The 14,562-nt window shown below is 38.6% G+C and overlaps 1 protein-coding gene across 1 annotated transcript in view; it reads left to right on the top strand.

Annotated features, from left to right (window-relative positions):
* LOC132823324 (solute carrier organic anion transporter family member 3A1-like) overlaps positions 1-14,327 on the top strand; it is a 315,458-nt gene extending 301,131 nt beyond the window's left edge. Inside the window, exons 8-10 of the mRNA XM_060837014.1 lie at positions 1,362-1,537; positions 3,093-3,157; positions 11,884-14,327. Coding sequence (XP_060692997.1) covers positions 1,362-1,537; positions 3,093-3,157; positions 11,884-12,266 — 624 coding nt within the window. The 3' untranslated portion in view covers positions 12,267-14,327. The remainder of the gene's footprint in view (positions 1-1,361; positions 1,538-3,092; positions 3,158-11,883) is intronic.
* Positions 14,328-14,562: the final 235 nt, after the last annotated feature.

The raw sequence follows: 14,562 nt of genomic DNA, 5'->3' as shown, positions 1-14,562 counted from the left end.
GTAATAGTTTTGAGAGGGTGGAGAGAGGGTGACAGTGTGAGAAGTAACTTGGATAGAGGTGAGGGCCCTGTCACCCGCAGTTATGAATAGGGGCCTTGTGTCTCAGCAAATAGTTAACTTGTCAGCCAAGCAGCACCCTCTTTGAGTCCTTTTTGATTCAAAATGTTTTAGACTCTGTAATCTTCTTTGGAACAATTTGGTTTTGAAGAAAACTCATACTAGACTTCGAACATTAGCTCTGTTTCTCTCTCCACACATGCTGCCAGACATGCTGAGTGTTTGCAGAACTACTCGCTTTTATTTCAGATCTGCAGAATCCACAGTACTTTGCTTTTGTTTGGCTGTACACATGACAATTAAGTGAAGGAAACAAAACACAATGATACCAATTCAAAACAGACAGACTGAAAATGTAGGATATCAGAAGTATTTTCTTCATATAAAAGAGCAATACTTGCATAGAACAGAAGTGGAATTATTTTAGGAGCAGTTAGAGTGCTGCAGAAGTACTTAAAATATTTTTCTGTATAGATGTACTAAGGTGGGACAGTGACCTTGTTCATGTATAATTACTTTATGTTTGCAAATACTTGAGGCAAAATGTTTATATTTCAACAAATTGATAAGAGCTTGGGAGATTTACATATAAAAACATGATAATCACAGAAATTATTCAAAAAATGTCTTCAAATATTGCAGGTTGAGACAATGGTTAGGAAGGCAATTAATGTTGGAATTTATTTTGAGCAGACATGAATATGAAAATAGGGATGCACTTCTGAGACTCTATAAGGCTCTAGTCAGACTACATTTAGAGTATTGTCACAGTTTTGGGCCCTATATCTCAGAGGATGTTCACGAGAATGGTCCCAGGAATGAAAAGCTTAACACATGAGGAACATTTGAGGACTCTGGGTCTACACTTGTTTAGAAGGATGCGGGGGATCGAATTGAAACTTACACAATGGACAGAGTGGATGTTGCGAAGATACTTCCATTGGTAGGAGAGACTAGAACCCAAAGGTCCAGCCTTAGAGTACAGGGAAGACCTTTAAGAAGAGATTTAAGGAGAAACTTCTTCAGCCAGAGGGTGATGAAGTCTGTGGAGGCCAGGTCGTTGAGTATTTTTTAAACGGAGATATATAAGTTCTTGATGTCAAGGGATCAAGGGTTATAGGGAGAACGCTGGAGACTGGGCTTAAGAAACCTATCAGCCATGATTGAATGTGGAGCAGACTTGAGGGCTAAATGGCTTATCTTCTGCTCCCATGACTTATGGTCCTCTGATCTAATATATTATATCTTTGACAATGTTTGTTATGGTATTCAAGATTTCTTTGTAATGTTTTCTGCTTTCTTAGAATCTTACCAACTGTGCCTGTATCAACACTGAATTTGCCCACAATGCTACAGCCATGTCAGGACGATGTCCGAGGACAAATTGTGGAAATGCGTTCCCGGCATTTTTTGCTGTTGTTTGTGTAGGAAGTCTAATAGGTGCAATGGCACAGACTCCTTCAGTTGTGATTCTGATCAGGTAAGTGACTTTTTCTCAGTTGTTTAATGTCAGTGTTGCTTGAAGAAATTCCAGGATTGTTGTATCTGCTTTAATTAAAGTATAGAAAACCTTTACACTTTGATTCAACAAGTATGTGAAAAAATCAGTTCGAAACAATGGTATTGGGCCTTTCAAATGCTATGCAGTGCAATATTCAACCTTCGATCCTTGCAGCTTCTTTCTGTTTCATTGTTTATACGAGTCATGCAGACAAAAAGTTGTTACTCAACGGAGAGAGAGAGAGAGTGTGTGTATGTGTTGGATGTAGCATTTTATTACATCTGAGGAAACAAGAATTTTAAAATGCTGCACCTCTAAACCCTCATATTCCCCTCACTGCCACACAATCTCCCCATGCCCTATCAAGCCCCACCAAGTCCTATGGAACATCCATGTGACTTCATGCCACCATAGATCATCATACTCTCCATATAAACCCATGCCCTCGACCTAACTCTCATTGTCAATTTAATAGCTCCCATGTCAACTCCTATGAATTGATGTCCCGCAATCATCAACCTTTCCTTTGCTTCACTGTAGCAACTCATCAAGGCTCCTTTGATAGCAGCTTCCAAACCCATAAACTGAAAAGGAAAAAGGCCATCATCATTTGCAACTTTCATTCCAAGCCTTACATACACTTTACTTGGAACTATATTGCTGAACCTTGACTGTCTCTGGGTAAAAGTCCTGGAACTCTCTTCTTTGCAGCAATCTGGTGAAGGGCAGGACATGCAGCAGGCCAGGAAAGTGGCTCACCACCCCCTTCTCCAGGACAATTAAGGATTGGTGTTAAATGCTGCCAAGCCAGCTCATGAGAATAAAAATAAACACTGCTTCTGTTCCCCATTGTCCTGTGAAAATGGCAGGGACCAGTTTCAGGGGTGGAACTTCAGAACTGTGCCCCAGCAGCATTTTTTCTCAGGCAGAGAGCATCTCTGCACAAAAATAGTGGCTTCACAGTTCACTTTCTAGTCTTAGTTATTCATTTTGAATTGTTTTCACCAGTAATCAACACTTATTAGATTTTTCTGTGTATCTCACTGATCAATTTGGCCCCTGAAATGAACTGATCAACACAGCTACTGAAAAAAATGAACAACTCAAACAGAGTAGTTGTAACTTGTTTATTATTGAATTAATAATTGTGATATTTCTATTGCTGCCGGTGCTGTGTGGTGTATACTATGCAAGTTCCACTCCAGGGTAGTAGAAGTGTCTCAAATAATGTAACAAGGAAACATGTTCTTTTCCCTGGCAGCCAACCTGAAATTGTCTAAAAGTAAATTGTTTCTTTTTGTTGTTATTTTAATAGATGTTGCTAGCAATATGCCACCAGCTCTCTGAAAGGGCAGGATGTATAAGGTCAATTAGTTAGGTAGGGATACGAGAATACTACAATACAGGTGGCTCCAGATTGCTTGACGTAAGTGCAGATTGTACACGAAGACAAGGTTATCACTAGAATTACATCTGTTGTCCAGTCAGTGATGTCTAGTGAATGATAATTAGTTTTCTTTCTTTGTCTCTGCAGGTCTGTGAATCCTGAATATAAATCCTATGCTCTTGGTGTGCAGTTTCTCATGCTGAGACTACTTGGTAGGTGTTGCAATTCAGTTATTTCATCAGATAGCATTACATTTCAGTTTGTCCATACTTCTTTAGATATTTTTAGAATTTTGGAGAATGTTCATTATGATTGCTGAAAATTTAACATAGAGCCTTCTTTTCTTGTGTGTACAGTTTGTTTGCTTCCCTCTTTCAGCTCAGAGTAGGTGCGACTGTCTGTCTGATTGTTTGTTGTGTTTCTTCCATGAGTTTGTTGTCCTTCAATGTGGTTTCTAATGCTGCTAGGAAATCCTTCTTGTCAGCATCTTGGTAATTTAAATTTAGTCCTTTTACTAGTACTGCTTTTTCTGTGTCTGATAGGGTTTGGTCTGATAAGTTCTTTATCCATGCCCCTGTGTTATCGGTTTTGTCTTTGTTTGTCTACAAACAAACCAACGGCACACCCATGGGATCTCCGCTATCAGGATTCATAGCGGAAGTGGTAATGCAAAGACTAGAACAAACAGCCCTACAAACAATCAAACCAAAAAATCTGGGTCCGCTACATAGATGACACCTTTGTCATCACAAAACGAAACAAGATAGAAGAGACATTTAACATCATCAACAACACCCTCACAGGCATAAAGTTCACCAAGGAGGAAGAAACTGACAACAAACTCGCATTCCTGGATGTCACAGTAGAAAGAAAGGACAAAGGAGAACTACAAACCTGCGTATACAGAAAACCAACAAACACTGACCAAATACTTAACTACACCAGCAACCATCCCAACACACACAAACGAAGCTGTATCAGAACACTATTCCAATGAGCCACCACACACTGCAGCACAGATGAACTTTGGAAAACAGAGGCGAACCACCTATATAACGTATTCAAGAAGAACGGATACTCAAATAATACAGTCCGCAGATTCCTCAAGAACAAACCACGACAAGCAGACCAAACACAGCCAGAAAACCTAACCACCTTACCATATATCAAAGAAGTTTCAGAAATGACAGCCAGACTACTGAGACCCCTCGGAATCCTAGCAGCACACAAACCCACCAACACTCTCAAACAAAAACTAACCAACTTAAAAGACCCAGTCTAACCCATGGACAAAACCAATGTCATCTATAAAATTGCATGCAAGGACTGCCACAAATGCTACGTAGGACAAACAAGAAGAAAGTTAGCCACCAGGATACACTAACACCAGCTAGCCACAAAAAGACACGACCCTCTCTCCCTCATAGCCCTACACACGGATGAAAAAAACCATTTCGACTGGGACAACACATCGATCCTGGGACAGGCTAAGCAAAGACATGCCAGAGAATTCCTAGAGGCCTGGCACTCCAACCACAACACCATAAACAAACACATAGATTTAGATACCATCTATCAACTCCTCAGAAAATGAACAGGGAATGACATCACCACAAATCCCAGGAACTCCATCCAGGACAAACATATAAACAGAAAGCAGGAGACAACAGCTTCGCTTCACTTGGAGGTCGCCACTGATGATGTTACCTAGCCAGGTAATGAAATGTCTGGATATCAAACCTACAGCTCAGCGAGCAAACCTACACATTCAGGCATAATATAGATAGATAGATAAACTTTTTTTAACAACTGGTGAAAGTCCCAGAAATGTATGTTAAGAACAGCCTCAGTAAACTGGACAGAAAGATTGATTGGCCCTGCATGCATTTCTGCAGCAGCACTGAAGATTTGTGCTCCTAAACTATCTGACATCCTTTCTGAGATCTTCCAATGCGTTGTCATCAATGTGTAAACAATGTGTAACATTCACCAGCTATCACTTGCCCACAGGTAGCAGAACAACCAAAAGCTAACCCAAAGCCATCAGCCTCCTGTTAATCACAAGCAACGTGGTGGAAAAAGTAAAGAATTGTGAAGTCAAGTAACATCTCCTCACTAATAACATGCCTATCATTTGGAGAGATAGTCATGAGAGGTCCAGGCTAATGTACTGGAGACATGAGTTCAAATTCCACCACAACTGGTGGGATTTAAATTCAATTCATGAAATACAAAGTTTGTCTCATTAATGGTAACCATGACAACTATTTTCAATTGTTATGATGCTTTTTTTAATTCTCTAATGTTTTTTAATGTCTGGCTACATGTGACTCCATACTAACTGAGGTATGGTTCATTCTTCGTTGTTCTCTGCAAGCCACTTAGTTCAAAATCAGCTCAGAATGGGCAACAAATGCTATCCTTATGAACGATGGTCACATCCCATTAAGGGATAAACAAATGTCAGCATTCATTTAGATTAACCCAGTTCAGTCTTGAAAACTCCTCGCACCCATAGCTTTTTGAATGAAAGTTCCAGATTTCTGCTTTCCATTCTATGAGAAAGCACATCCCATTTTAACTCATAGGTGACCTCGATCTAAAATTATCCTTCCCTTCTTTGAATTCCCCACCATAGCAAATAATTTCTATGTAATTCTTTGATTAGGTCAACTTCAATCAATTCAACTTGAAAATTATAGTCTAAGTTTATCATAGAATCCCTACAGTGTGGACGCAGGCTATTGAATCCACAGCGCCCTCCGAACAGCATTCCACCCAGACTACCCTCCGACCCTATCCCGGCATTTCCCATGGCTAATCCACTTAACCTGCACATCTTTTGACTGTAGGAAGAGCATCCAGAGCAAACCAACACAGTCATGGGGAGAATGTGCAAACTCCACACAGACAGTCACTCGAGGGTGAAATTAATCCCAGGTCCCTGGTGCTAACCACTGAGCCACCGTGCTGCCCGTTTATGTGACCTATCCTCATAATGTAAATTAAATCTGCATTATAACACCTCCCTGGCTGATTATCTTTCCAGAGATTCCCTGAAATAAGAAATTAGAAGTATTATTAAAATATTTTCTCTGTTGTTAATTTATTTCACAATATTAGCTTGTACTTGCCCCTCCTGCAAATTCTCCTTTTCAATCACAGTAATTGAGCTGAACTAACAATAAGGCTTTTCTTTCCTCTCAGGAATGAAATGTTACACAAACCTGGGTCAAAATTCAAACCTGTTTCAGAAAGAACCAGATATATATTGTTTAATACTTTTGAGCTTCAGTGGGTTTGTAAAATTGAAAAGCTTGCAATATTAATACCTGTCAGTTTTGGAAGGATCCACACTTTATGTTTATGGCCATTAAGACTGTGGTGATCCTAGTCTAAGGTCAGGGTGCAATTTAATGCAGACGAAAATCAAGCCAAGTTTTAGTCATACACCATTAAAATGTTGGTGGCAACATTGTCAGTTGTAAACAAAGCAAAATTGGTGAGACATCATAACAAAATAGAGTAGATTTCATTATTAACAGAAGCAATATGTAGCTGTGTGCTTTGAATATGCTATGACACTCCTAAGGTCCAGTCTTCAAAACAGGATAAATTTAGATTTTAACACAATGAAATCTTATTAATTCTGACCTACTCTTCACTCAATGGTTGAAGATGAAATGGAATTTTTAAGTACATCGTTACAAACTGAATGATATTTTAAATTTTTAACCTGAGTTGCTTACAGACTTACAGGTTTGGAAACCCGTTATGAGAAGAAGAAGCCCAGAGGTCTTTGTAAAATTGCTAGATGTTTATTCAAAATGTAGACTGAGTGTGAGGTACTGCATGTACTGAAATTCTTATGGTCTCTGATTTTTGTTGAGGTAAAGATTTGTAACGTGCACAGAATTTGCTTACTACAATTATTATCATCATTTAGACATCAAGGCAGCATTTGATTAAATGCAGCAGTGAGAAGCCTTAGCAAAAATGAGTGATTGTAAGAATTGGGTGAACTGGCTGGAATCATACTTCATACAAAAGATGTTCATATTTTTGTTGGTTTTCAGTCATCTTAGGCCCAGGACATTTCTGCAGGAGTTCCTCAGAGTCACATCCTTGGCTCAACCATCTATAGTTGCTTTATCAATTACATTCCCTCCTCATTAAATCAAAAGTGGGAATATGTTGATGATTACACAATGTTCAGCACCATTTGCAATTTCTCAGACACTGAAGCACTTAGTGCCGCACACAGGGGCTTAACGACAGAAGTACCAGGCAATTGTCATCTCCAATAATAAAGAATATAACCATCTCACCTTAACATTCTGTGGCATGACCATCACTCCTATTGGCAATATTTTGGGAGCTTACCGTTGATCAGAAATTTAACTAGATCTGTCACATAAAAACTGTAGCTACAGGTATATTCGAAGGCTAGGATTATGTGGTGAATATCTCACCTCCGGGTTCCTCAAAGCTGGTCCTCCAGCTACATGGCACAAGATGGTAGTAAAACAGTAGAGGCCGAGATTCATGTCCTATATTCACTAGAGATGTGTAATAACATCTCTGAGTAGGTTGATTTAAGAAAACAATACACTGCCAGAGCAGAGGTACTACTGAGTTGTCAATTAACTGATTGTCGTGGGCTGACCACATGTAATTACTAGCTGTAAATGTTGAACAGGACAGCATCTTCCATGTTACAATTTGGAGATTTTCATGCCTGACTTCACCAAAAGGCAGAAAATCCATGGACTGTAATTCTGGTAATGTTTTTGTGGTCCAATCTTCTATTGTTGAACTTGACATACCAGCACCACAGTACTGGTGCATATAAGCACCAATTCATCACCAATGCCATCCATCCATGTTGGCTGAAAAGAATTTAATACAATTGTTAATGTTTGATTTGATGCCATATCATGAAAACATATCACATCCTAACATTTACTTACACGCACAATATTTGTTTTTATTTTTGGGAATTGTTTCATCTTGTTTAATGATAATTAAATGGAAACTTTTTAGAGACACGCTGACCTCCCACGTTTTAAATCCTCATTTTCGATCAGAACAATTTCTCACTTAAGCAGAATGACTCCTATTGTTTTAAATCTGAAAAGTAGGTCAAAAATATCAACCTTTAATTAACTTGATGCCAACGAAAATTGGATGGTTATCTCTTTGCCATTAGTTTATTGGGTTGAGATTACCAGTATTTACTTCTCCTTTCCCAGAGTTTTCCTTACAGCTATGTGCCAAATTAATAACTGTGTGTCATGGAGAAAATAACCTCACTAAGCTTCAAGAGTCTAATCTCCTGTTGGTAATAGTGTTGAAGCCTGTTTTTGTTTGCTATTTGAACAGCTCTGCATACAATTCTGCTGTCAGATGTTTACTACCCTTACAACATCCAAACCAATCAGTACAAGAATCCTTTAGGATGTTAATGGAATTTCTAAATTTGTACTTCTGTGGAACTAAGAAGGGTAGATGTGACTATATTTGAAAAGTGCGATACTGGAAAAGCTCAGCATCCAAGGAGCAGGAGAATTGAAGTTTTGGGCCTAAGTCTGATAAGGGCTTATGCCTGAAATGTCATTTCTCCAGATCCTTGGATACTGCCTAACTTGCTGTGCTTTTCTAGCACTACACTTTTTGGCTCTGATCTGCAGTCCTCACTTTCTCCTAGATGTGACCACACCTGAGATTTTTGGCATGAAATTGCTGTCTTCTTAAGAATAATGTGGCGTACTACCTAAACATGTGAGAAGAGATGTTTTGTTGCCATGTATTCCTCAGGGGAGAGCTTTGCAAATTATGTGGCATTCTTAATTCGACAAGATCGACGTGTATCCTTGTCTTTATTTGTTCCTGGGATGTGAGCATTGCTGGAAGAGTACCTTTTGTTGCCTAGGCATTTGTTGCCTATGCCTAATTGTACTTGAGAAGTTGGTGTTACAATAGGGAAAAAAGTGCAATGGGTCCTCGGGTTTCAGAAAATTTGGCAAGAATCATTATTAGCATTGGTACCAATCTAATAGGTTGTGCAGATTAAATTCTCATTGTATTGGTAACATTGAATTATTTGTACTGTGTGCTTTTTTTTGAAAACAGACTTTGCTATAAGTAAATTTAAGTACATATAAATATAATATTCCCTTCAGAATTCTTACGTAGTGAAGCAGTTAATTCACTCAAAAGTTTAATTAATAAATGACTCTTCTTCAAATGCAACATGCTTCAGAATTTCAATGTGATCAAATTTATTGTCAGTTTTCTCAAGGTGGCTCAAGGAACCAAAGAATATGATCTTCTCCCAACTTTAATCATGGGTTTATTAGTAAGGTGTAATACAAATAACATTACATGAACATTTGGGTTGAAATCAAAGATGTGTCTGAAATTCATAAAGGAATCTCAAGAACACATTAAATATTGACAGGTCTGGAATCTTCTGGGAAAAAAAATAGACCATTCTGTTGGTTATGACCTCTCATCCAGCTACAAACAAAATTCAAACTCTCTCTTTTGAAACAGCTGTGCAATTTTAGTGTGCTTTTGTATTAAACAAGAAGTTAGCTTTGGATAATTGAATTTGCTTCTGTACTACATCAAAATGTGAAGCAAATCATTAACTGAATGTGTTCATCACCTCACTGGCAGTAATTTTAAATATCTCATGAATATAGAAATGATATTTGGGAGAGATATGAAATGAGATGTTGATTTGTTGTCACCTGCTTTATGTTATTGCAACAGTAAAAAGGACCCCATTTTTGACTCCATTTGGCAATCCCTTGGGAGTGAGGGTGATTTGCTTCCACTTCAGTTTGATGGGTTTTGTGATGGCTAACTAAGTTGACGTGCGGTCTGCAGACTCTTCCACGTGTGGGACAGGTGCTGTGTGAGGGGTCAGTGGTTGTGGCGTTTGGAGGCTTGTGCACCTTCTCCAACATCTCGATTTTGTTTTTGCATGTTGCTGAAGAAATTTGTGCTCAGTACCTTCCTGAATAACCTTCTCCATTTTGGTCAGTCACAACTCTGAAACTATAATTTATTTAAATGATTTGAATGTGAATATAGGAGGTATGGTTAGTAAATTTGCAGATGACACCAAAATTGGAGATGTAGTGGACAATGAAAAAGGTTACTTCAGAGTACAACGAGACTGTGATCAGATGAGCTGAGGAGTGGGATTTGGAGTTTAATGTCGATAAATATGAGGTGCTACATTTTGGTAGGGCAAATCGGGACAGGACTTACACTGAATTGTAAGGTCCTGGGGAATGTTGCCAGACAAAAAGGAGTGCAGATTCATAGTTCCTTGAAAGTGAAGTTGCAGGAAGACAGGATAGTGAAGAAGGCATTTGGTACACTTGTCTTTATTCATCAGTGCATTGAGTATCAGAATTGGGAGGTTATGTTGCAGCCGTACAGGACATTGGTTAGGCCAGTTTCAGGATGTTATGCTCAATTCCAGTCTCCCTGCTATAGGAAAGATGTTGCGAAACTTGAAAGGATTTAGAAAAGAACTACAAGGATGTTGCCAGGGTTGAAGGGTTTGCGCTATAAGGCTGAGGCTATTTTCCTTGGAGCATTGGAGGTTGAGGGGTATAAAATCATGAGGGGCATGGATAGGTTGAGTACTCAAGGTTTTTTTCTCCAGGATAGGGGAATCCAAAACTAAAGGGCATAAGTAGAGGGGAAAGATTTAAAAGGGACCTAAGAAACATCTTTCTCACTCAGAGGGTGGTGCATGTATGGAATGAATAGCCAGAGGAAGTGGTGGAGGCTGGTATAATTACAACACTTAAAAGGTATCTAGATGGGTATATCATAAGAAGGGTTTAGAAAGATATGGGCCAAATACTGGCAAATGAGACTAGGTTAGTTTGGGATTATAGTTGGCATGGATGAATGAGTTGGACCAAAGGGTCTGTTTCTGTGCTGTACATCTCTATGATTCTGTAACTGCCATAACACCCATTTTGTTCCCCTTCGGCAGTTCTTCTGGCATGTTTGACCTTCTGAGGGATGCTTTTGTGGACATCGCTAAAGCCCTTCTGTTGTTCTCCTAAAGAACTGTGGCGGCATGGTGGCACAGTGGTTAGCACTGCTGCCTCACAGTGCCTGAGACCCGGGTTCATTTCCCGACTCAGGCGACTGACTGTGTGGAGTTTGCACGTTCTCCCTGTGTCTGCGTGGGTTTCCTCCGGGTACTCCGGTTTCCTCCCACAGTCCAAAGATGTGCGGGTCAGGTGAATTGGCCATGCTATATTGCCCGTAGTGTTAGATAAGGGGTAAATGTAGGGGTATGGGTGGGTTGTGCTTCGGCGGGTCGGTGTGGACTTGTTGGGCCAAAGGGCCTGTTTCCACACTGTAAGTAATCTAATCTAACCGAATCTAAAGCAGTTGATTTCAGAGTCTGGTGGCTTCTTTACTTGGAACTCAGCCATGACAGGAGACTTTCCACTTTGCCTCTATGATTGCTCTCATTCATTTGCAACATCACCAGTTTTAAAAGACTATAAACAAATGTATCCAGAAGCTGATATTTTCATTGAAAAAGAATGTCACTATACTTCTTGCTCTATAACAAAAGAATTACAATGAACTTGCTGGAATCACTCAACTCAATGTAATAAGGTTCTTGAATAAATATACAGTTGAGGATTATTCACACCAAAGTCCTTCAGATAAGTGTAGATGTCTTGAGATTTCAATATTGTAGTCTTAGTTTTGATTTGATCCCTTTCAAGCTAAATTTCCTGCTCAATTCCTAGATTTTGATAATTTATTTGTATCTTTAATATTGTACATGTATAAGTTAGAAATCGATCAAGTGATCATTACACTCGTGATATACATCTTTATGATGAGTTCATTTTATTCATTCTACCTATTTTTTGCTTTTGTTTAGGTTTTATCCCACCACCACTTATCTTTGGGGCTGCAATTGACTCTACTTGTCTCATCTGGTCAGAGACCTGCAATAAAAGTGGAGCATGTGCTGTATACGATAACGATTCCTATAGATATCTCTATGTCAGCATTGCCATAGGCTTGAAAACAATTGCCTTTATATTATACACAACTACATGGCATTATATAAAGAGTCATTCCAAGGAGTATATTCAGGGAGATGAAGACTCAGTCGGTCGAATGACCACATCAGATCTGTTTGCTTCAACATTAACATTAGATGCAGCTGCAACGGATTCAAACAAATCGTCTGGAAGGACAACTTTGATCTATCATTTGGGAGAGAATGAAATGTGTGAAAACATTGAGTCTGTTCTTTAACATTTGTATGAAGTGACTGCATCATTTTGAAGATATACTTTTGTAGGAAAAACATTTTTAAACAAGTATTTTAAGGTTCTTAGGCATCACAAGGACACATTGAAAGGTGCTGTCCTTATAAAAAAGTTTTTATTATTATCTTTAAAGTTTAAATTACAGCAATAGATAACATTTTTCAGATTCAGTATGGTTCACAACAAGTTAACAATACAATTATAGAATTAGTGCCAAGATCTGGCAGACACCAGGTTAGAATAAACAGTAGGCCCAAGTGGTCAGTTTTTCTCAACAAAAATCTTATTTGAGTAAGTTTTATGCTTTTATAAGTACTTTATTTTGCATTTCCTGAGATGATATAATACAAGCTACACATTGTAATAACATGTCATGTATACTATATGAATGAAATGTACAAGATTGAGATTCTATTGAGAATATCCCATTATCCAAGTGCTTGCTTCAAAATATGAATGAATGAACGTTTCAGTATCATTAGTGCTCATGTTAACAAATAGCATAATGCGTCTGATTATAGTTTCACCTCTGATTTCAAAAGTTTATCAAATATTTTATTTGCTTTCATACTATAGCCATCTTGTACATTCACAACACTGGCATTTCATATTGCCTGTCATGTGACTCAAACTGGAATATTCCTTCTTTCAGGTTATTGTAAAGCAGATGCTCTCTGTAACATTATCATTGAAGCAATTTGAGTTAGTTGACAAACAGAGACTTGGCTTATTCTTATTACATTTTGTGCTGTCAAAAACAATGGTGCTACTAAGAAGCCAGAGTCAATGCCAAATGGTGCCTCAGGTCATAAACATCAATCTGGAAATGAAGCAGGACATACCAATTATTTATTTAACTGATACTCATTTTGCTACCCAAAATTTACAAAAAAAACTACAGTAAACAGGAAAAGATGATGCCTGCTGGATTAATGCAAAATTTTGGTTTCCTTTAAATTTAAGGGCAAGTTTGTGGCGTGAGCGACAGCCTTTAGACACTGTTGACATTTAAAACAAGTTTGGTCACTTCCTTCTATTACTGAACCCCTGCCAGAATGACATTAAGCTTTTAAGGCACAAGATATTTGCTCCTCAACAGCTTAAGGTTGTTAGCTCGCAGCACAGTTACAACAGGTAATGTTACTTTTATCAGCTCTGTTGTGCATCAACAGTGAGGTCAAAGACAGCTTTGACAAGGACATTTTAATTGGCTATGGTTGCACAGCTGGAACCCACCAGGCAATCTTTCCTTCTCTTGTAGAATTCATACTGACGCCGCATGGTTGTCCAGTTTCAGGTGTTACTGAGCTAACTGCAGCTGATTTTACACAATTTGCACCTACAAAAACAAACTACATTTAAAATGGCCCAGTGATGCCAGTTAATTTTGTAATACTTGTGAAAAGGAAAACAAAAAGCCACCTGTATTATTCATGCCATTCTTTACCTTGGTAATTGTAAATTTTAATATTTCATTTTTTTCTACATCTGGGACATTAAGAATACTGATGTATGTTCTGTTGAATCCAGTTGGTTTGTATTATTTATATTATGCTTTTTCACACAAAAATTTAAAAGAACAATTGCATTACAACTTTGTAAAGTTGATAATTGATTCCAGTGTTGTTTCCTTTGCAGAATGTGTATTTTGTAGTCTGAAGTAGTGTGGCAGAAAATAACTTATATATTGTGTGCTATAAGTGTTAATGTCAAGAAGCCCATTCAAATGTAAATTTACTATCAAGCGATAACTTATATTTAATATACACAACTTAATTCTCAAACGTGCAATAATTATTGGTCAAATATCTTGTTTGTAGTTTGCAATGTGCAATACTTAAAACTGCTGGCAAATATGTTTAACATTAAACTTAGTGGCTGATTGATGGATCTGGCATTAGCCTTGGGGGAGGGAGGTTGGCTGAGAGCACCTCCCTCTCTTGCTATCAACCCACTCCCCCATGTTGACGCCGTGAATGGCGACATTGTAAACTTTTCACTGTCCTCCTATATCCCTGTACGTGAGTACACGTGACAATAAAATCAAATTCTAATTCTAATTCTTTCCTTCTGTGTCCACCCCTCCAACAACCATCACTCCCCCCTGCCCTGCTGATTTACCTCTGGCCTGGGTTGATCCTCAGTCGTAGACTCCCGCAGCAGCCATTACCCCCATGTGACAGTGCTAAGCAAAATAGTCTCTGATTGGCTGATAACACTCAGGATAGGATTTCCACCTCAGCACCTTTGATATTTGGGAAGACCTGCTGGTAGCAACTTAA

This window comes from Hemiscyllium ocellatum, chromosome 2, assembly GCF_020745735.1.
Source record: "Hemiscyllium ocellatum isolate sHemOce1 chromosome 2, sHemOce1.pat.X.cur, whole genome shotgun sequence".
NCBI classification, from domain to species: domain Eukaryota; kingdom Metazoa; phylum Chordata; class Chondrichthyes; order Orectolobiformes; family Hemiscylliidae; genus Hemiscyllium; species Hemiscyllium ocellatum.
This window is presented reverse-complemented; position numbering and strand designations above follow the sequence as displayed.